Source organism: Eufriesea mexicana, unplaced genomic scaffold (genome assembly GCF_001483705.2).
Source record: "Eufriesea mexicana isolate 0111107269 unplaced genomic scaffold, ASM148370v2 scaffold2645, whole genome shotgun sequence".
In the NCBI taxonomy this organism is placed as follows: domain Eukaryota; kingdom Metazoa; phylum Arthropoda; class Insecta; order Hymenoptera; family Apidae; genus Eufriesea; species Eufriesea mexicana.
In genome coordinates this window covers 47,996-72,704 of record NW_016910703.1, presented here as the reverse complement: position 1 = coordinate 72,704, position 24,709 = coordinate 47,996, and the positions used below count along the sequence as shown (strand labels likewise).

The window sequence follows — 24,709 nt, the reverse complement described above, 5'->3', positions numbered from 1 at the left end:
CGGACCAGTCTCTCTGTGTTCACGGTAAAGAGAGAAGAAGCGCGGCACGAAATGGCACCCGGCGTGGTAATGGCGCGAAACACTTGACTTGGACGCGGACGATGCGACCTGTTCGCAACGACGATGCGATTCGGTCCGTGCTCGAAACACCGGTGAGATCGCGAACAGATCGTTTCCCTGATTCCGGGCACGAATCTCCTGCTACGTTTTTATGAATGCGTACGTCACTTGGTGAAGTAACATCGCGGAAAAAGCCGGAACAATGTACGGCATGCTGTTGGAGAGTGTGCAGTACTTCGTGCAGGTAAATGTATAAAGGAATCAAGGAAAGAGGGGAAAAATGGAGAGAGAGAAAAAGGAAAAGGATGCACAGCTGTTTGTGAGTGCTACGCTTTTCGCTGACCAGTCTATCCTTTTTGTTTTCGTTCCTCGTTCGAATACCAAGGTATGCCTAATCCGATACCCCTCTGTATGGCTTGTGCGGATTATTTCCCCGGTTTGTTTCATCCCTTATCCGATCGCGCGAGACGACGTGTCAATAGAGAGCAGTATTTTAGACAGAATCGATACTCGATCCGAAATAACGTAATTATCTCGCTGGGAAGGAATGAAAGAGTTACCGAGGAAGGTGAAAGCGGATGTGACGCGTGTATAGGGTGATTCTGGGACGTGGGACTGGTTCTTTAACCCCTCGCATTACGATTTAATTGTGAAAAGTATGCATTAAAGTGATATTTAATTTTAATTAACCTGTAGCTATATTCATAGTCCATGTGAGATGAAACTGAATGAAAAATTTGGAAATTTTTCGAATTTTGTCTATCCTAAAGTGTGTGAAATATGATTATGATTGTGTGATTAGTATAGTTTATAATCGTGAGATTTGATACGAAAACTCGTGTCGAGTTAGACTCATCGTTATAGTGCAAAGAGTTAAGGGAGAGTTGACGATGAAAGGGGTTTCAGTGTGCTTTGTTTATGAGGTTTATAGAGTTATAATTGTACTTTTCTGTTTTTTGTTTCACGTGTTTTATAAAACTCGTGCACTATAACGGTATTTAAATATTTGCTCTTGCATGAAGCGTTTAATATACGTTTTTGGTAATGTATATACAGTATATAGTATACGTGTAAATTCATTTGTTGTCTTTCCTGGTTCCATGAATGATTTGAAATTTGCAAATCTATTAGTTGATAGAAAAATCAAATTTTATGAAGTAACAATTTTAGAACTGTGTGTAAATTAATTTATTATCTTTCCTGGTTCCACGAATGATTTGAAATTTGAAAATCTATTAGTTGATAGAAAAATTAAAATTTAGGAACTAGCAATTTTAGAACTGTATGTGAATTCATTTATTGTCTTTCCTGGTTCCATGAATGATTTAAAATTCGCAAATTTTTTAGTTGATAGAAAAATTAAATTTTAGGAACTAACAAATTTATTAGTATGTGTAAATTCATTTGTCTTTTCTGGTTCCATGAATGATTTAAAATTTGCAAATTTTTTAGTTGATAGAAAAATTAAATTTTGACTATTAACAATTTTAGAGCTGTGTGTAAATTCATTTATTGTTTTTCCTGGTTCCATGAAAAATTAAAAATTTGCAAATCTATTAATTGATAGAAAAATTAAATTTTAGGGACTAACAATTTTAGGACTGTTTTATAGTAAAATAATTGCTAGAGTAAAAATTAGGTGGAATATATTGTTTTTATTTGAAAAGAAAAAAGACCGATTCGTTTAGAATCACCCTGTATACTTGATCCCTCCAATTCGTATCAATTGAACCAGTAATGAAAGTTTTTCCAATTGCAGTGGTATCTTTTCCTATTAAATTTTATTCCTTCTCTTTTATTACGTACTGAACACGAACTACCAACGAAATTTCAACTCGTTATTATCGTAGCATCATCTCGGTGTATCGATTCATATAAAGGATGTATACTAGTACCTGATCTTGTATCGATGAATATATATTTTTATATTTGATAGAAAATGGGTCTTAAATTTATTATTATCGATGGTAAAATTTAAGTTCGTTATTGAAATTCGTTTAAATAAGTTTTTAGTTTCCAAGCAACGTACAGAGTTAGAATAAAATGCAGGACTACGAAAATCGTATCGATCATCTGAAAGTAAGATAAAGCATCTCCAAGTTCTTAGTCGTACAGCTAACGCGTGGTACACATAAATTTTGTTTCACTTAGCCTTTTTTAAAATTGATTATCTCTTCTTACAGCTTTACTATACACTATTAGTACTTTAATACTCTAATAACTCATAATATCAAAAGTGGTTTATCTCTATAAGATTCTTCGATTCTCTAAATATAATTCATAGGTGAAAAATCATAAAATAATTTCATTTTATCAAATTGACTTTACAATTCAATTTTTAGATCCTATTAGTATTTTAGAGTATTTAATATTCGATGTTATATATTTGTTTAACTTTCTTTAATTTTTTAAATAAAATTCATGACTAAAAGTTCATGGAATAATTTCGTAATTAAATTCTGAAGTCCTAACGACAGACTAATAATAGTCCAAGTAATATATCTCTATAATTTTTATTCCATCTACATTTCCAATTTTCTTTAAGCACATATAATTCAGCATAATGATCGTAAAATAATTAAATTCTCTTCAACTAAAGTTCATAAAATATTCTTGAGTTCTAATGATACACTAGTAGGTACTATTCGAAGTAATGATTAATATTCACCATTTATTTCTTTCTTAATTTTCATTCATATTTATATGAACAATGCGAATATTTTTTTATTTGCTATTATTGTTTGAAATATATTTTAAATATATTGGAGAATGTTACGTGTTTGTCTGAAAAATATTATTTAATTTCTTGCGGTATAATGATAAGTCAAATTTGCCATAATTTTTACATACCAGACCATGCAGAGATGAGTTACTTTCCTAATAAGAATAAAATTTATCTAATATTAAAATTTATATTAATATTAAATTTATTATTATTAAATTAATATATTTTTAATTATAATAAATATAATATTAAATTTATCAAGAACATTGGTAATTTTATTTTAGACGAAACAGGTATACAATGCTTGGCTAAAATTAAATACTTTAATTTACAATTTGCAAAGTTATCATGAATCATAGTGCAAGGTTTAATAAACATTATTATTAAATATTTTAGCCACAATCACTGTACGAATACTTTCTATATTCCCTGTCTCCACAAATTTCTCTTCTCTTCTAACTCAACTCTATAATTAATTCGTCGAATTCTCGAAACTAGTGCCACTAATTAATCGACATAAAGCAGCAAATTACGCAGAGTCATATAGTCGATGATACACAGACGCGCATACCTGACGAACTTACCTACACATCGCATGCAACCTTAATCGTATTAAGACAAATAAGAATCCCTTGATAGCTCGCCCTGGGCGAATAAATTAAATTAATCTAAAAGAATTTCTCTGGGAATAGAAACCATAAAAGAACATGATCCGATCTGCAACGTGATAGCTTTCTCCAATATCCTCCTTTTCCCCAGCGTCGAAGATTCACGTCCGTTCTTAATCATCCTGATAAAGTATCCCAACTTGTTTAACTATCGATCACTGAAATAAATATCCCTGCAATCTTCCCGCGGTTTATCCTTTCCGCTTTCCCCAAAACAGTCGCGTGACGAGTGAAACGATTGGTCACGAAGAAATAGTTCCGAGGATTTTTCGAAATTTTGCTGTATCCTTAAACTCCGTGATCAGTCGGCCCCGCGTACTGCGGAGAGGAACGAGATGAGGCCAGAAGGTATATCGATGTGTTTATCAAGAGACGTGCAAGTGGTTGATTTATCGTATCGTCCGAAAATAATCGGTCGTTGCGAAAAGAGTCACGTAGTGGTCGAAGGAAATGGTCTGAAGGTACGCAACGAGCGAGGTACCTGAATATGGATGGATTCAGACTTCCTTTCGGTACAATGCCTTAATTGTACGGGGCTTTAAACAGAGGCTTTAAAAATAGCGTCGTTCTTCCGTCACTCCGCGTTCATTTGTTTTTCTAATGCAACATTATTTATGCATTATCATGTACCAACAATGATCGCCTTTGTAATTATAGCGCGTCGTTCATGGTGGACAGTAGAGCTATTAATCTGTAATGCGTATCTGGATGGACGATTATATTTGCGTTATTATTATATTCTATTTATAGAGATAATTGGATAATGTGTAGATAATTACGATTCAGTAGTGGAGTGGAAATAAGGTTAAGTATGGCCGGTTAAATGTGTCGCGAAATTTGAAGAATATGAATAAATGATCGAGACGAAGGTTGTAGGATATCAGAGGCCATATTTTATGTTGATATTTACCTAACCTTAAGGTGACCCTGAAAAACCTAGTGAAAGTCGTGTTTAAATATTTTAGGGAATTCTATAGTCTTTGTTATAGTCTTTTAGTTGATATCTGATACTGATAACTGTACTTGGAAGTACTTATGTATTGGCTACTCTCTTCTGAATCATTTTTTGGTATTTTTCATATTTTTTAATATATTTAATTGGTGACACGTAGACTGGATACAGTCTGTATAATTATGATACGATATCTTAGGAATGAGTGTTTGCAATAATTTTTCTAGAAACGTACAATTATATGTTCATAACCATTAGGGAGACAATAAGTCCATGACTTGAAAATTTAATAAATTTAGGGTAGTCCTTGGGTTAGGCAGCAATTTATAGCTATTGGTGTTTAACATTAAGCAGTAAAATTACAAGTGTTATTAACTTTGAATTTTAACTTAGTTCATTAATCACCTCTTTCTACCATTTTACTATTTGAAAATTTAATAAATTTTGCGTAGTTTTAGGGTTAGCAAATTTATAGCTATGGGTGTTTAACATTAAGCAATAAACCAAAATAGTTATTAGCTTTGAATTTTAATTTAGTTCATTAATTACCTTTTTCTATAATTTTTCCTATTTGAAAATTTAACAAGTTTAGGGCAGTTCTCGGGTTAGGCAATTTATAGCTATAGGTGTTTAACATTAAGCAGTAGAATTACAAATGTTATTAACTTTGAATTTTAATTTAGTTCATTAACCACCTCTTTCTACCATTTTTCCTATTTGAAAATTTAATTAATTTAGGGTAGTTAGGTTAGCCAATTTATAGCTATAGATTTTTAACATTAAGCAGTAAAATTACAAATGTTATTTACTTTGAATTTTAATTTAGTTCATTAACCACCTCTTTCTACCATTTTACTATTTTAAAATTTAATAAGTTTAGGGTAGTTCTAGGGTTAAGCAATTTATAGCTATAGGTGTTTAACATTAAGCAGTAAAATTACAAATGTTATTAACTTTAAATTTTAATTTATTTTATTAACCATTTCTCTCTGCCATTTTGTAATTTGAAAATTTAATAAGTTTAGGGTAGTTCTAGGATTAGGCAATTTATACATATAGGTGTTTAACATTAAGCAGTAAAGCCAAAATAGTTATTAACTTTTGAATTTCAATTTAGTTCAATTTAGAATTCTACCATTTTACTACCACATACATATTTCTAATTACGTAAACAATTAATGCTAAACTTACTACAGCTTAAATAACTATTTTTAAACTCTCAATTAAAAATTCCTCACTCTCTGTTATATCATTTTAATCATTTCACTTCTCAACTATTTTACATCTACATATATATCTATGTATACATTTTACAACATACTATCATATACATCATGAATTTTTCCATATTTCTTTTCTCATTCCATTTATTTTAAAATTCATATCAATTCGATCATATCAGTCATTTGACCAGTCCAGATACTGGTTCAGTGTCAGAAAATCTGTAACTTATCACGAATCATTGTCAGTAGTACCCATGAACGAAAGAACCCCACGAAAATCGACATCGTACGGCATTGATCGACACTCGATCGCCTTATTCACCCAAATATCTCGAATTACTGTTTCAGAAGTCAGATTACTCGTACTTTTAGGTTCGTCTGATTTTACGACCTCGATATACGAACCAGTCGTGCCTAGTATAGAGTTTCCTCGAGGATGAGGCAAGTGCAAGGAATAAATTTTGTACGAGTGGAAACTCCATGTTCATTAGCATGCGCGTGTTGTCTCGATCGGTTCCTTTGAGTAGATCCCACGAAGTGGTTGCTCTCTTTATGGCTATTGGATACTTCGATTAGAAATTCGAAAATCGTCCAGGGACGATCCTCTGCAGGGATCCGATCTTCGTGAATTTTCCAGACCTGGCCAATCCTCGTCATGACACGACCAAGGGAACGATGTCACGTTTTTATGTAATTTGATTGGAATATAGTTGACAGCTGATTGAGATACGGTTATTCGGAAGAAAGTGATGACTTAGTTCATACGAGACGTTCGCGTGTCTGTCCGCCATGTCGAGTCTCGTGAGGTTTCGTTAATGTGCAGATCGTATTAATTTTCGTGACCACTGTCAATTATGGTGGAAGGGACATCGATTATTCCATAGGGAGCCGGAAATTGGCTTGATTGCGCGAATCAATTTCTCGTGAATATGTAGAACAAATTGCTTCCCGTACGCTTGCGTTTCCATGTGTGTTAAGTGACCACTCTTCGAAACGTAATAACGAATCCTTGATATCGCGTGTACGAAGTGTACTGTGTTTCAGGTGTGTCTGATGGATATCGTATTAGACGGTAGATGGAAAATGAAATAGGGTATACGCGAGATTATGGTTGATCATACCTAGACGTAACGAATGAAATTGTGTATTTTACTTAATTTTGTAAATTGACTATTGTATTGACTAATTTTATTAATTTTGGAATTGAAATGTGAGGAAGAAATTTATGGTGTTAGTTTCGTATTTCATAATTGCATTGGTATGTTTATATTTGAAATTTCGTATTTCGTGCATCGTGTCATTTATTACTATGCTCGATACGTAACTGCGAAAATCGCTATGAATGCAATGGCGGCTGATAAAGTGCATATCCAACGCTGCGTTCTCTTTGGGTTTTAATTTAATGAAAACTACGCTGAAGTTGCAGTCACTTCGACTAGTTTTTATGTCAATACATGCTATATTATATAAAAGATTATATAAAATTATATTACATGTATTTCGAGAGTGATTTTGCGTTCAAAAATCAACCGCATGCTGATAGTTTTAAAAACTCCACGTTTGGAAACAACGTTCTCCAATTACTCGATCGATATTCTCAAAAAGTGAAGAGAAATCTGCATAGAAAAAAGATAACCAAATCTATTTCGAATTTAAAAGGAAATTAAATATACCTTCCATTTACTTTATTCGTTTATTTAAAAATCTACAAAATTCTTTGCCGCGAGTAAAAAGCAAATTTAAATAAATTTCTCTAATTACTCTTTAATTTAATTTCTCTTTAATTTCTCTAGCAATGCTAAACAAATGGATTCTATTTCAATTTATTTTCACGAGCACTAGCACGTACACTAATCTTTTCAAATTTAACTTCACGTATACTCGAGGTCTGGCGATATCTTTTAAAGGATATTGGTAAAAAGGGAAGAAATATGCGTGTATCGTGATTTACACGAAGCATTCAATTTTATATGGAACATCGGCTTAGTTCATAATCATTACTCGTGAATGGCGGCACGAGCTGCACAATAGTTTGCTCTTTGTCTTCCGTGACGATGGAACAATAGGAAGTATGAAGGGAGAAAATATTCCCTGGAGTATAATAGAGACGGCTACACGTTCTATCCTTTTATATCGTCTTTTCTCACTGTTTCTAAGCTACTTTTATCGGAAATCAATCGTCCGGTGGCGAGAAAATCTGCGTGGACAAAGTATAATAATATTGGGACCGAGATATCTTTCTTCGTAGTTTAAACAACAGATCTATTAATTCCGACCCATTAGCAATGAAATGAAATTTTTATTTGCCTCTATAATACACCTAAATAGAATATTATACAAGTACAGTGTTAACCTACAAAGAAGAGTAACAAAGAAAAATTTCCCCTAGATACTAGGGGAATAGTGAGGATACCATTCTCACTCCTTCCTCGTCTTTGTCTTTTCACCGACTTAAATATAACATTGTGTAATATCGAACGTAATATCTTCAAACTGGCCTGTTAATCTGAGTAACAGGCCTCTTAATTCCAACCCATTGAACAACGAGAGAATGCTTTCCCTAGATACTGAAACTCTTATTTGGTCCTCTTTATTCACTCTCATAAGTGTGTTAGTAGATTTTGGAACGGAATTCATAGTTCAAATAATGATTGTATTATTTCCAATCCGTTAAGCAATGAAACAAAATTTTCCTAGAACTAAAACTTTAGCTCAATTATTTTAATCCATTCGTTGATATAGCATGTTTTAAAATTCTGTTAATACTCTTTATGGCACAGGATTTTAGATAATAAAATAGACTCATGTTGCATAGAAATTGCATAGAAATTTTAGTGCGTTTTAAATGAAACAAAATTGGTATAATTTTCCTAATAAAGGAATCACATAATATAAGAACATGCAAAAATAATAATTTAACTGAATTTGTTATAGAGTGGGACACAAATAGTCCCATCGTCCCATGTTAAATGTTAATAATATAAATGAATATATTTGTAACATTTGTTGAAGGTATTACCAACTGCTTTACTTAAATAAGACGAAATATAAATCTATGCAGCTATTGCAATATCTTGAGGTGGGACTAAAGAGTTCAAAAACAAATCTGTAATTTCCAGCCCATTAGCAACGAATGAAAACTTTTCCTTGATACCCAGACCTTGTTCATCCATTCACTCGCATAAGTGTGATAGTACGTCCAAAAATGGCATTCATATGCTAATGAACAATTCTTTTATTTCCAATCTATTCAACGATGAGAAAATATTTTTCTCTGAAGGCTTTTATCCTTGTAGCTTTCATTTTTATTCATTAGCTGGAATATAATATAATATTTCTTGAAAGAGTGACGATTTTGATGAAACGAAACCCAGAATTACGTTCTCGTCCAATTTCTCGACAGATTTAACGCAATCTTCGAAAAATGGATCTGTGCTTCCAAAAGTAATATGAAAAGTAATCTAACCAAACCGGAAAAGTTTGTGGAAAAACACTAACACTGAAAGTGCAATCAAATCCTCGTTACAGTTAGAGTATGGCGAGGAAGTGTGGCTTCAGCTCCTGGAAAGGGCTGATTGCAAGCATATGGTTTTCAACACGCGACAGACGTATCCTGACGAGCTTATGACCACTTTAGCTGCTGCCTTGGCTGAGTTCAATGGAGAATCCAAGGATGACGTGATGCAATTTTTCGGAAAATGTTTCGTTAGATTTTTCAGCAACCTAGGGTAAGTGAATTTTAAATTCTTTTACCTTTGAAGCGTTCTTTTCCGAGAGAAAAATATTTCCAAAAATTACTCGTCTAGTGTGTATCAAACAATCTTATATTACTCTAGAGTTGTGGTCAATGACATGTGAAAACTGATCACTAAATTTTGCAAGATACCAAAAATTATATTTTATTTTTCATTGATGTACCAAAAGAAACAAAATATCTGTACAGTTTTCAATCACATTGGACGATTATTATTGTAAATATATTATACGATTAGATATCAATAACCAGATATTGCCAATACTTCTCGAAAATTCTCGAAACATGGATAAAAGTTTTCAAAGTCTAGCTCGAAATTTTCATATAATAATATGCACATAAAAATTCTTACTGGTTAAAATCTCTGCCTCAGAGATGAAGGTGAATAATAAAAATAGCAGGTAATTCTGAGCCATTAAAAACCAGGGAAATATATATAAAAATATATATAGAAAGAATGACAATTCTCGTAAGTGTATAATCATTTTGTATTACAAAATTAGCTGGCCTGAGAGAATAGTCGTGACGTTTAAGTATGGACGAAGTCAAAGTATTCATTTACGATCGCAAGAGGTGGGACACATGGCTGATTGGATTGAACTCATGCTGCGATATTGGATTTAGGCTTTCGCTAATTAAACGGTCCAATTACCATTATACGTCGAGAATTACGTGATGTAGAAATTAATTATTACCAGCAGGGAGGAATACAAGTTCCATTAAAAGCTTTGGTTAATGTTTCATTGTGTTTGAATCGATACTCCACTTGGGGTCATTAGCGAACCACTCTTCGACCAGTCGAATGGCATATTGTCTGCCTCAAACGTTCAAGTTTGTCCCTGTATGCTCGTTTTTCAGTCACTGAAAATAAAACGCTGCAAACGACTTTGCTAGATCGCCTGAATTATGTTTTATCGGTGGTATAGCTCACGTAGCATCGAATAGTACTTCGTCTTATCAGTTTCACCCTGTCTCAAGAGGGATGATTATCCGAATGCGAAGCAGGAAAGGTGCTTCAATGCCGATTGCAAATTTGAAACACTATAATATTATGCTAACTCGCAAATTATTCTGAATAATGTAATTACAAAATTAAATATTAAATTTATTATTTTGTTATTAATAGTGGCAATTTTAATATGATTGTTAATACTGTTTATTATCTTTCTTAGTATACTAATATTATTAATATTGTTTATTACTTTTACCATAAATATTAATTTTTTATTTAACAGAAGCAAGTGGGTATCGAATTGAAAACATTATAAGATTATGAATAACTCTCAAATTATTCTGAATAAAATAATTACATTTGCAAGAAAATTCCATTTCAACGTTAAAATTAAATATTAAATTTATTATTTTATTATTAATAGTGACAATTTTAATATAATAATTAATGCTATTTATTATCTTTCTTAGCATATAAATATTATTAATGTTATTTATTACTTTTATTATAAATATTAATTTTTTATTTAACAGAAACTAGTGCATATTGAATTGAAAACATTATAATATTATGAATAACTCGCAAATTATTCTGAATAAAATAATTCCATTTCCAAGAAAATTCCATTTTAACGTTAAAATTAAATATTAAATTTATTTTCAATTTTAATATTGGGGAAGATGTTGTTAATTTGCATTGTATTAACGTGAAACATTCGGTAATGTTATTTTTGATCATTTAAATGACCAAAATCCTACTCTTTGTCAAATTGTTTAATTTAATTAGAGATAAAAGAATTTTAGAAGTACGCGAATCTTTCGTACAAATGCAGGTGTTGATAAGATATTCTTTTGGAATTGTGTAATTGGCCTCGTTTCGCGCCAGTGCCCCTTTCATTTATCCAAATTTCCAGAAAGTGAAATTGGGATCCTGCTGATTTGAAATTCAGCAGTAATTTTTATCTTTGCAACAGATATGCCTGCATGATAAAAGCCACTGGTCGTTACTTTTGCGACTTTCTGCAAAGCGTCGACAATATCCACATGCAGATGAGATTCACGTATCCAAAAATGAAAAGTCCTTCGATGTACACTACGCACATCGACCCACAGGGTGTAGTGTTAGTCTATCGAAGCAATAGGAAAGGATTCACGCATTACTTTATGGGTGAGACATTTTGTTCTTTGCGAATAGTTCTCCTGTAGCTCTCGTTTGCAATTTATGAAGTATTACTTCCCTCTTTTAATTTATTCATTGTTATATATGCGTGTACATGATCAAAGCGAAAGGATGGTATTTCATTTACATAAAAATTAAAATTAAATATTACCAGTTCATTGTAAAAAGTAATTGTAAAAATATTCTAAAATAACATTTTTAATTTCGCAAATATTGTAAATTTTATCTGATAAATATCCTGAAATTATAAATCTTAATAGATAAATTTACAAGTGCCAAATTTAATTATTATTCCATGAGTCACGTGAAATTGAAAAATATATTTGCCCAATTTTTTTAAATTAATTATATCGTGCATTAGTAAAGATTATATGGTCATTTAATTATAATTATTTTAATTATTAAAAATTCACCAGTTCATACTTCTTCGTAGGTCAGCTATTTCAAATAGCAAAAGAACTGTACGAAACAGATTTATCCATTCGAGTATTAGGAAGTTCGAACAATATCCCTGGATCCAGAAGCGTAATGGTTAAATTTAGAATCGATTTTGACAATCGTGAATACGTAAGTAGCTACATAAAAAAAAATCATACGATATTTATAATAAAAAATTATCTGAAATTATCTGAAAATCTTTACAGCCACCATGTATAAAAACGGAATAGAAATGACAAATAATATAATTCCAAAAATTGAACATTTGTAATATTTTCGATATAGGATTTTCAGTATCGAATAACATTTATTTTATAATGCGCCATTTGCAATTTTACCATTCGCCATTTTGACACTTGCATAATTTGCCATTGAAACTCTACAGTTATTCATATTCATATTCTCAGATCGCGAAGAACAACAGAATGAAAACTCCGCTTAGCCGCGAATTAGCGCCAGTGTCAATCTCGTTTCTTTTACGTCTTTTCCCATTCGGAGTGGTGATCAACACGGATATGCAAATACTGGGAGCCGGTGATAAATTGCTGCAAGCATGGGGTGGCAGTTCGTCCATCTTGAATAAGCACGTCACGGATGTCTTTAAGCTGCGTAGGCCTAAAGGAATATCTTTCACGTGGGGAAACGTAAGGGACCATTTTATGGCAAATAAACGAGAAAGCCTCACATTTCCACCATCATTTCCGCGTATTTTCCCCGTCATAAAAGGACAAAGATATTCTTCCGCTAAAATATGTCTTATCTATATGAAATTTCTTTCTAGATTCAGTTGTGATCCAACATTTGGAAAGTAATTTAATAATTTTATTTATTATATGATTTTAAATATTAATAATTCCAAATGGAAGAATTTTATTTTCCTATTTACTTCCTATTAACCCTTTGCGGTCGATGTTCTCGCAATGAGGACATTCGCAAGTCGAAAAATACAGAAAACTACAGAAAATTAGAGAAATTAAAAATTTGGTATTTTTACGTATTATTAGTAGTATCAAACACAAATTAATTTCAACAAATTCTATGCGTTTTAATATCCATATATTGACTTTAAATCCTGTACAGAAAAGTAATTGCGAAACGCTAAATTTGCTTTGCTGAAATCTGCAAAGGGTTAAATATTGAATCAACTAAACAGAAGTAAAGTAACATTTTTGTCTGTCATCAAATTTTTATTGTCACCATCGTCATTCTAGATGCTTGCTAACAAATTAATCAATGAGAAACGCAACGTTTCATCGCCTCGTTGCAGTTCAACAAATGGTACTTCGCGCTGATAGTTCCTCGATCAAAGTTTGTCTTATTACTCGCTCGTCCCCACAACGGGATCATTCATCCTCATAATCAATCTCCGTTTAATAACTCCACCAACGTGTCAGCCATTAACCATCATGCATATTCATCAAATTTCTCCGCAAAGTAACACGTGACATGGTACATGCCCAGGTGATCTACTTGCATTCGGTGATGTTCGAACTGGAGCTGATGAGATCAAACGATAACAGTGGTTCGTCAAACTCGAACAATACCGCGAGCAGTAGCAGCTCAGGATTAGACAGACGCGGCAGCCAAGGAGCCAGGAGCATACTGTTAAAAGGTCAAATGAGATACATCGACGACATCAAGGCAATCATCTTCTTGTGTAGTCCCTTGTAAGTTCTCTGAACAAAGCAGTTGCTATATAAAGAAGACGGAAGATGACGAAACAAAGCTAAACAGAAGTATCATCCAACAGAATTAACAGTCTAGACGAATTGCTGAACATGGGCCTGTACCTGAACGACCTAAATCCTCATGGACTGAGTCGCGAGCTAGTCCTCGCCGGATGGCAGCACTGTGGAAGGTACGATACCATTTTTCAACTACTGGTAAGATTGACCGAGCTGTTGTTCCACTCGTTGGAATCCGTCCCTGACGAAACGAGTCAGTCACCGATGTGAAACACGTGTGTTTGATCGTGCAATGTCAGATTGGAGATGATGTTCGAGAGGGCTGAGCAAAGGTCGACCGAGTTGGAGAACAGCTACGCGTTGTTGGATCGTTGGAAGAACAAGAGCGACGAGCTTTTGTACTCTATGATCCCTCAGACGGTCGCAGATCGATTGCGCGCTGGCGCGAGCCATTTGAGCACTTGCGAGGTATTTTACATTCTCCACGAGCCTTCTTTTCCACGATCTTATGCTTTGCGGCTTCAATTTTTGTTAGCTCTTTGCGGCACAGGATTTCTGATAATAAAATAGACCCACGTTGCACGAAATATAAAAGTTTGCGGATGCAGCTATTGTAATATTTCCAGGTGGGACTAAAAGTGTCCCACCATGCATTACGGTGCATCAAAAAGGTGGGACGCTTTTAATCATAGCGTGCCCCAAAGAATTAACTGACCTTTAGTCAACTGTCGTTGTTTCTAATAGAGTTATACTGATATTACTGTAATTGGTTTTGATAACTAACTAAGTTATAGACTATGAAAGATTCAAAGGAATTCTGATGTTCCACTGCGAGGTTTCTGGACGCAAGCTGTGTCTAATGCTTTGCAATTTTAATTTTTGTTAATTGACGTTTAGCCAACTGTCGTTTCTAATAAAATTATACCGATATTATTGTAATTGGTTTTGGTAATTGATTAAGTTATAGACTATGGAAAATTCAGAGGAATTCTGAATTCTGATGTTGCACTTTGAGGTTTCTGGACGCAAGCTGTGTCCACTAGAAATTATAGCTCGATGTTTCGCCTGCATTGCAGTTACATTTTTCAGGGTCAGTTAACACCAGTGTGAACTGATATACACCATACGAATGAAGGAACTAGCTGCAATGCTGGTGAAACGTTAGAACGTATCTGTATCATAATTCCTACTGAAGCTTCAAATTGTGACAATTGTATAAATTGAAGGCACGATAGATTACGTTTTTCAAATGAAAATTATTATATTTATTAACGAAAATTAAACTTACGAACAGGCAAGTCGATGAATTAATTTATTTCCTTGTCTGCTTTCGTAGTCGTTTGAATCTATATCCGTGTTGTTCTGCGAGCTATGCGACTTCGACTACTCGACGATCGAAGGTGCCATGGACGTCGTTTCGTCGATGAACGCTGTTTTCTCGTGTTTCGACTCCCTGATGGACGAATTCAACGTATACAAAGTAAGTGTCGTATTTCAAAATATGAAATGAAATAAAAGGAAGTGCCTAGAGTAGTGGCCCAATGCTTTCGTAGACGCTGTTACGCATGGTATTTTAGCTTTACGACTCTCAACAGGTAGAAACAGTTGGCCGAGTTTACATGGCAGCCAGTGGAGCACCCGATAGAACGGAAAATCATCCACAGAACATCGCAGACGTTTCGTTGGAGCTACTGAAACACGTTCGATCCCTTAAGCTACCATCTGGCCTTGATATACAAATTCGCATAGGTAACTTAGCGCGAGACTCATTTCGAATGCTCTTTGTTCTCTATGCTTTTTGTTCCGCTGTCCTCTTTTCGCCTCTCTCCTCTGTTTCCATGAAATTGGATTTATCTTCCTGCGGAGGACAGTCCTTTTTTTAAATATTTCCGAGAGATTGAACAAGAGCAAGCACAATCGCATACAAGTGTGTTCTACTTTCCTAGGAATCCATTCTGGACCAGCTGTAGCAGGTGTAGTTGGCATCAAACTACCTAGATATTGCTTCTTCGGTGACACGGTGAATACTGCCTCTAGGATGCAGACAACCAGCTTGGTAAGCTCGTTTATTCAAGTCAGATTTCACTGAAAATATCGGGGCAAGTAGGAAAAATCTATCTAAACCTATTTCAATCATTTTGGATATTGAAATTGGAAATTTCGTAATTGATTGGTTCGAATATCTTTTTTATCTAGGTATTTACATACACAGATTCGTTGAAATTGTCTACATAATTAGAACACATAGTATGCTTCAATCAAAAAAATTAAAAAATAAAAAATAATAAAGAATCTTAGGAATTTTTTGATAGAATCTCAAATTGGTGTAATGTACCAAAATAACCATTCAGTGATAAACCCTTTGCACTCTGTTGTCACCGCTATGGCGACATTGTAAGATAGCCTGTGACTCATTTGCAGCTGCTGGGGCACTAGAATTTCGCTGGATTTATATCAAATATCGTTAGATAAAATTCCCGAAACACAGAGTTACCATATGTTTAGATATTATGATAGATATTATGATAGATAGTACACCTTTGCCAGAAGTACCGATGAAAGTGAAATGCTACTTGATTGGTAAATATTGTACTATAAAAGCTAACAGAAAAGGTAAAATGACTTGAAGTTACTGGTAGATCATATTAAAAATTGCTCAGAGTGCAAGGGGAAAAAGATAAAAAAATAAAAAATAGTAAATAATCTTAGTAATCCTATTAGGAATAATATTAGGAATTCTAATCCTAGTCTTAGGAATTTTTTGATAGAATCTCAGATTGGTGTACTGCACCAAAATAGGCATTCAGTGATTAATTAATAACGTAGATTTATATTTTATTCAATTGCCATAACGCAACTATTTTAATTCCACGTTTATATAACAATTCCACATTTAAATTCATATCATGGTACCCATCCAAGTGATCATTTTACTTCTGAAAGTTTCAGCGTACAGTATCCCATGCCCCATCCCACAGCATTCTTATACAATAAATTAAAAGCAATAAAGGTCGCTATCCCTTTCACTTCCTATACCCATTTAATGGATTCAATTATGTGAAATTTACATTGCTTTCAACATCCTCACCATCCAGCCAGGAAGGGTGCACATCTCATCGGACACCAAAGCGTTATTGCCACTGGATCGCTATCACATTGAGTCACGCGGACTGGTTTGGGTCAAGGTTTGTATCGCAAAAAGTTTAATTTAGGGACTCCCACCCATCACGTCGTATAATTCGCTGGTTTACTGTCCCGTGCAGGGTAAGGGTGACATGGAAACATATTGGTTGTCTGACAAAGTAGAAACCGAGGTTAAAACCATGGAGGAGAGAGCCGCTAGACCGGAAGGACTTCTAGTCACTGATATTTAACACACGATCAATCGCTAATGTAGTAGATACAAATTTTACCAGTCAATCTTCTCCTTCGTGATCCAATTTCAGTAGTTGGATTTATTATATCGTTTGAGTGTTAGCAACAATCCAGATAATTTCATTCACACACTGGTAGAGGATCATCAAGGTGTTTATAGCTTTATGAAGATACAGATGACGTTGTAGATCAGCGATTTTCAACCTTCTTCATCTCAGGATACGTATAAATTAATTACTAAATTTTTAATTAATTTAGCAACAACTTGATTATGTGTTCTATATTATGGTGTATATTATGGTCATGGTAGGACATTTATATTAGACAAATTTATGTTGAATTTTATTCTTCTTTCTGTTTTTGATATTGTTTAACATTCTATCTGGTCTGATATTGCCTGTTTTAAAAATTCTCGTGAAATCCTGGTTGAAAATCGCTGTTGTAGACATATCATAGTTCGTGAATAGTAGCATACGCATTTACTCGAGTATTTCTTAAGTGTTCCTTGTTCATAGATTTTATCGAGTTGTTTAGAGATAGCTTGTATAGATGTTGAGCACGGTGATGCGTCGATTGCTAAAAAGCAATCTTTGAGAAAACCAAATCCTTCGTTCAGAACAAGTTTCAGTTAAGATCTTCTCTTCCATTTTCCTTATTTTCCACTCAGTTTGTTCTTTCTTATTTACTTTACCATCTCACTGTGGCTTGTAGGCTCGGAAGACTGTTTGTTGAGCTAAGCTTTCCGAATTGCTCCCTGAATCCTTTCTCCGATGACATTTTCTTTTCATTTTCTCTGTTCGGGTGCCCATCCCATTTCTCCTGTGTCTTCTTCTAATTCTTCCTTACCTCTTGTTAGTATCTTCGCGATTACAAATAATCCCGAAATCTCGAACTTTCAAATCCAGAAAATCCTATTCGTGGTAACGGAATAAAAATTTCATCTGCAACTTAAATATATGAACACATTACAGCGGTAGGGATTAAATTTCCTCTCACAATTTCTTCTCTGCATTCCATTTCATTTTTCTGCTTTTCGACTTTTCCCTGCCCATTATTCACATTCCGTTTTCCCATGGTAAATAATTTCGAAACCGCGGAGTTTAAAATTTCAGAAATTTTATTCCACGTATAAATAACTCGTCTCCTACGCGAGCATAAATAAAGTCGTAAAATTACATGATCTGACAGATGAGTTACGATTAAATTACGAGTTAAGTCTCATCGAAGATCGTACGCATAAGTTGCCACGAATATTTAAATTATCTAGGAAATCGACGATCGAAGTTTCCTCTCTTCGGTCGGTCGTAAGATCAAATTCTAACGGATCCAAAGACGATCGACGTTTCACTGTACGCTCGCAAGAATGATGCAAACGTCACGCAAGGCGTTTGACACCTTCGTGTCACGGAGAATCAAAGCTCCATGGGAGCAGCGGTCTACGTGAGTTTTCACCGAAATTCCAAGTCGAAAGAAACAGAGAAAGTCCAGGCGACTTTCTTTCTCGTACGTTCAATGTTACGAGTCGCGTTTGGACACGCGATACGTGCCTTAACTTTCAATTGTTTCGCCTGCATCGACGTAGGATAACGGATCGCGTGGCCAGCTACTCCTCCTGAGCCTCTCGTGGTCACGAACAAACGTATTCTAATCTATATATACGTATTCGATAAATAAATATGAAAGACCAGCGAAATTTAATATGCCAGGCTTGTCCTCCTGTCGTCTCAAGGACGAATGCTAAAAATTGTCAAAAGAGTCTCCTACATTCCAGGAAGAAATATTCAACAAGGACGAATTTCTGGTCTTTCGAAAAATAGTCCTATTACGAGTATCGAGTTTTCAGTCAAGACGATGAATCTAAAAATAACAGTATTATCTCAGTTAACAGTAACACGCGTCCTCGGTGTTGCGTTCTATCCACGAGAGGTAACGATTCACCCTGCTGTAAACGCCTGGGTAGCCAGGCCTCGCGCATCCTTCGCCCCAGGATACTATTCCTGTGAATTAGATACGACATCGTAGATTCATTTCTCTTTAGAACCGTCACTGAGGTACAAGGCGAGGTTTAATTCAGTCGTGTACTAAACGAACGTATGTTCGGAATTGTAAGAGATCGTGGAGAATACGAGATTGACCTCAGATTAATGTATTCGTGACTGGTAATTTTATTGCATTATAAAGTAGAAAATTATAAAATTATGGTACGACGATGAAGACAAAAATTGGAAAATTCCTTTGTTTTAGGATCCTCAGGGTCACTGATAATTAACCTGTGGGTCCTTTAGGCATGACAAAGTATGATACTATTAAACCTTTGCACTCGAGAGGTGAGCTTCAGTCACCATTTCATAACATTTGGAAGATCGATATTAATTAATATATCAAATTTAATGTAATAGTGTGCGAGGTATCCAAATCGAATAATTCTGCAATTCTATTATTATACAATTCTATATTTACTGCTCAAAAGGTATCGTCAGTATTTTAGTAGAGAATCTTTGAAAGGTTTAATATGGATAGTGATCCTATAGTATATTTTTGAAATTCTATTTACGTTATTTGTTATATTATTTATTGTCGACTATATTATTTTCTCATTCTTCAAAAGTCACATGGAGTTCCTCGTGCTTTTACTTTGCCAGAAAAGAAAAATCTGTGAAACCTACTGACACCTAACATTTGTTTGAATTTAGAATTAATTTTGCCATCCACTATATCACAGATTAAAAATTTCATACTTTTCGTATCGCCCATATGTCACATAGAGTTCAAAGTTCCTCTACTTTCCTCATCAAAAAATATTTATCTCCGATACCTACTAACACATAATACTCCATTGACTCTGAAATTCCAATTTTCCTTTCACCATATTAATTTCTAATTTCATCGTTTCCATATCTTCCAGATGTCACATAGAATCCAAAGTTTCTTGGTTTTCCTCGTCAAAAAATATTTATAGATACCTTTGAAATCTACTGACACTCAGTACTCGACTGAATTAAAAATTCGCTTTATATCTCTCCCATTACTGAATTTGTTTATTGTGAAACAAGAGAGCACGAATCTTACCAATTACTTCATGTGCATTGTCGTTGACGATGTGAAGGGGGCCACCACTGTCTCCCTAACAAAGAAAAATTGAAAAAAATGAAAAAAAGAGTCGCAAATTTGAACGCCAGATTTTTCTGTTTAACGTTAAGAAATGATATATGTACGCACAGGTTGCTGCACGCGTGCGTGTAAATGCAAATGTACAAAGATGTAATGATTTCATTTGTATGTGTCATAATGCGGAGAAGTGTTAATAGTAACGGTAATGACGAGAGGAATTTGTCGTTGATTACCTGACACGAATCCTTGCTTCCCTCTTTGTAACCAGCGCACAGCATGTTGTCCGTGATCCTTCGCGCCGGATATTTAGTAGCGCGGCACTCAGTGTTAGTGAGAATCGGAACCGTGACTTCCTGTAGAGTCTGCGATATGGCGCCAGACTCTGCCAACGCCCCCCAACCTGTTACTGTTCCGTTCAACCCGGCGAAAGTTTTCGCTGAAAGATGAAATTTTAATATGTTTTTCAGTCTAATGCAAATTATTCGCCCGTCTTTTCCGTATAATTTTAGGTATCAGTAAAATTTAAAAACGGGCAAAGTAATCTTTAAACAGCGTGCTGCAATATCAATGTAACATAATTGAAAATAATATAAAATATCTATTTTAGGTATTATTTCAAGGCATTAATTTTGGTATACTAAAGTGACGAATAGTAGTATTATAAAATGATCTAATTCAGTTTTGTATTTATTTTATATTTTTTTTCTCTCTTTTGAAATAGCTTCTTATTGATTACAATATGCTTCAAGAAAATGATCTTTAGTAATTAACTTTGACTTAATTTTTCATTTTTATTGCAATTGATGCGAAGTATATATAAATATTTACTTGTGAAATTCTCATTGATCAAATTTTATTTATTTTGTTAAAAGATTATTTTTAGGTTGCGAGTGATTCTCCTTACCAAATTTTAACGTAGATTGTTACAAAATATTGTAAAATAGTAATTTGAAACCGAGAACCAAAATTAAATTTGATGTTTGCGTGTATAAGTGGAATAAGTATCGAGGACGGCATGGAGGAAAATAAAAATTGACTGGAGATTTATGTCATGCAATTTCGTTATTGAATATTACAGCATCTAGAACGTTACCTCGTTCCGGAAGGCAAACAGGCCTCATCTTTCCCTCGAATCGAATGGTGTCCTTCAGTTTGACGAGCGCGATGTCATTGTTATAGTTGTTCGTCGAGTAACCGCTATGCCTGATCACTTTCTCGACTTGGAATAATTGCGTCTCTGCCTCTGTAGTGGAATTGCGATTGTGCTCCAGTAACAGCACCGACATGAGATTCGGATCAAACCTGTTCCAATTATTTATGGATTGGATATACGATAGATCGACATATCAGCAGTGTAATCGATTGTTTCGATACCATTATACATATGTTATTACAAGGTAAACGTGCATATCGATAAATACGTATTCGAATAACAAATAGTGAACAACAGCAAATTTTATTTCTGATTATTTATTTATTTATTTAAATTTTATTCGATCACAATTTTTTATTCTTTCATTTGCTAATTGCTCATTAATTGTTCCTTATTTATTTATTTATTTATTGATAAATAACGTTATATTCGTTATTTATTAACCCTTTGCACTCGAGAGGCGCCCTTCAGTCACCATTTGATAAAATTTCCAAGGTCGATATTAATTAATATGTCAAGTTTAAGATATTGTAACGATATGAAAGGTATCTCAATCAAATAATTCCACGTGTTAATTATTATACGATTTCTTATTTACTACTCAAAAATATATCATCATTTGTATAGTAGAAAATCTTTGAACCCTTACTCTTCTTTGGTCAAAAAATCGTCGAGTGCAAAGAGTTAACTCGTTCATGTTCGTTAATTTTTAAGTTATTTATTTATTATCTTTGTTTCGCATTTGGTTTTAATTGGAAATAATATTGTAATAACGTCTCGATTATTTATCTGTATTTATTAGTAGTTATTAGTGCGATGTAATCAATGGTATTAGCTGTTAATATAGCAATGATACTGACGATGTGTGGTATTGTTACACATATTACATAATTATTGTTAATATAATAAATTGCCAGATTGATAGTGTATAGTGCATAATTCAAACACGAGATCACCTGTCGACACAATGTGCAGCGGTCAATACGTAACGAGAACTTATAACCGATGCACCGCAATAAAATCGTCCTCTGAACATCATTAATGCCATCCATGGATATTGATTAACCTGGGTCTCAACACCGCCTACTATGCGTCTCTGCGTGTTCGTCAAACCGCATTCTATAAGATAACGTGCTCGGTCAATTTCATCAAGTACTATTCATTCAGTGAAGCAGAGATACATAACCAATTTAAATTTTTAATTAAATTTTTAATTCAACTACTGTACAATTTATTTCAGTGTTTGCTCTCTTCGATCTAATTCGAATTATTGAAATTAATTTACTGTAAAATAAGAAATTTGAAAAATTAATTCACAAGAGGATAGAAAATTATGAGAATCGATCTCCAAAGAAGGTATATACTTTTATATATTTACTCTTCGATAAAATACTAAAAATAGTGGAGACAGAGATTTTATACGATTATTTCAAGCTTGTATAATCATGCCATTTATCTTGAGCTTGATATTATCTTGATATTTAAGGCAATGTCACGATGTAAAATAAAAATACTTACTGCATGGTAAACAATCTTCCGGTTTTACTGGTCTTGGAAGTTCAGTCGTTGACGTGGGCGTTGTTGTTGAGGTTCCACCAGCGGATATAATACCATACAACCAAGCCCAGAAATTTTTATCAGTTTCGCCGATTGTATTAAACTGCATTACAGTCAAGTTGTCTCTTTCTGGCGACTTTAGCTATAAATATTCACGTTATTCTTTATTTTCCTGAACGCAAGAATTGCATGTTTGGGGTTCTTATTTTGGAAGAAACATGTACCCTTCTCATACTTTTAAATGGGAATTTACTTTAGAATGTGAAATTTTTTAATTTGTTTACATCTCGGAACGAACTTCAAGAAAATTTCGAATATAAATTGTGAATTTCTTTTATATTTTGTATAATTAATAAAGTAAGAAGAAATTACTATAAGGCGTCGCTATAAAATTTGTATTGCTTTCAAATTTTCTTAAAATTGATGGTATATTTCGGAAGCAATATATTAAAGAATGCGGATTCCACGCCAATTTGTTCGAGGCTCAAAAAACATGTTACATGGCGCGAAAGTCAGTAAATATTCAACGACACGCGAACGCAAATTCTAGGTATCGAAATCGTATGATTTTAGAAACACAGAACATCGATCTCGACATCTCACATCTCCGTTATGTGTCCCCAATATAAAGCTCATTACATATGCAAAACGGAAAAAGATTACACCTAACAAATGTTATAAGATCCTTAATCTATTTGCAAAGACACACGATTAGGTATTATAAATCTAGACAGCCATTTCTCATAAAAGCAATCTGCAAAGCTACGTCTAATTCCTCGCATACGAACTTGCAATTAATCGTAAGATTAAACTTGGTCAGGGGGAAAAAAGCAAGGAGAAAAAGAATTTTATTCTACCATTCTTAATTCATTATTCAAATCAATTATTCAACCCCTCGTAATTTTATGAAATGACCTTAATCTCCTCAGCAATGAGTTCATTAAGTCCAGAAAAGGGTAACGAAGTTTCCATTTCTCAATTTTATTGATTTCAAATTTATTCATACAAATGACGAATGAGGCAAATCATATTAGAAAATATTTTGGAATATCCCAGAGAATATAATAATATTACGCATAAAAATATGGAGAAAATAATAAGCCACGTTTAAAAATTTCAATTCGCAATATATTTTTCCTATCAAATTTTTCTTAATATCACGAAATACAATAATATTCGAGATAAGTCAGAATTTTCCTATATTTCTAGACTTCGAATTTATTTCATCTCTGCGTTAAATATCCACAAAATTTAAATAGTCTCGAAAATTGTGATCCAAATAAGTCTCGAACCCAAGATATTAAACAAAAATAGCTAACTACCAGTAGAGACAGCGTAAAACTGGAAAAGTGACAAGCATTCGGTGATTATGATAATTACTGATAAATACCAAGTAACTTATCGTGTTTCTCCCCTATGATCTTCACATACATATTCACATATAATATAAATATCCCATTCATAATCGACCAGCTCCACGAACCAAAAACTGAAAATTAAATGTAAGCTTTGAAGATGAAATGAAGATCGATCAAAAGTTTGACACCAAATCAGAAAACTCAAGAAACGTAAATCACTTCGACCTACGACCAGCTGTATTATTTCCCGCGAAAACCGAAGAATCACGCGTGTGTATACATACACGCCCATCGTGTGTCACGACCCCTGAGGAGGTTATAGTGAAGAAGCACGCGATCTGGATCTCGCATCGATCACACCCTATCTCCCGCGAATCGATAAATCCGTTCGTGCGAGCAGGGCACCATCGTGAACGACGTCCCATCGTTTACGGTTACTTACTTCCTGGCAATTAACGGCACACGCCGCCGCGACCACGACGGCCACGCATAGTGTCGTGCGGATGCACATGATCGCGA

General features: G+C 34.0%; 2 protein-coding genes across 2 annotated transcripts; one reads left to right on the top strand and one right to left on the bottom strand.

Moving 5' to 3' along the window:
* Positions 1 to 17,016, top strand: LOC108550249 (soluble guanylate cyclase 89Db-like). Its single transcript, XM_017903947.1, has 13 exons — positions 1 to 304; positions 9,157 to 9,356; positions 11,308 to 11,501; positions 11,947 to 12,080; positions 12,359 to 12,595; positions 13,413 to 13,618; positions 13,702 to 13,809; positions 13,936 to 14,104; positions 14,973 to 15,116; positions 15,232 to 15,385; positions 15,583 to 15,692; positions 16,732 to 16,821; positions 16,900 to 17,016. Exons 1-13 carry the CDS (start codon positions 263 to 265, stop codon positions 17,008 to 17,010), a joined length of 1,899 nt encoding a protein of 632 aa, XP_017759436.1. The 5' UTR covers positions 1 to 262; the 3' UTR covers positions 17,011 to 17,016.
* A 1,733-nt stretch (positions 17,017 to 18,749) lies between these two features.
* Positions 18,750 to 24,701, bottom strand: LOC108550243 (trypsin-1). Its single transcript, XM_017903940.1, has 7 exons — positions 24,633 to 24,701; positions 22,794 to 22,974; positions 22,232 to 22,394; positions 21,216 to 21,424; positions 20,356 to 20,558; positions 20,081 to 20,135; positions 18,750 to 19,008 (listed from the first exon to the last, which is right to left on the bottom strand). The coding sequence occupies exons 1-7, from the start codon at positions 24,699 to 24,701 to the stop codon at positions 18,893 to 18,895; spliced, it is 996 nt and encodes a 331-aa protein (XP_017759429.1). The 3' UTR covers positions 18,750 to 18,892.
* Positions 24,702 to 24,709: the final 8 nt, after the last annotated feature.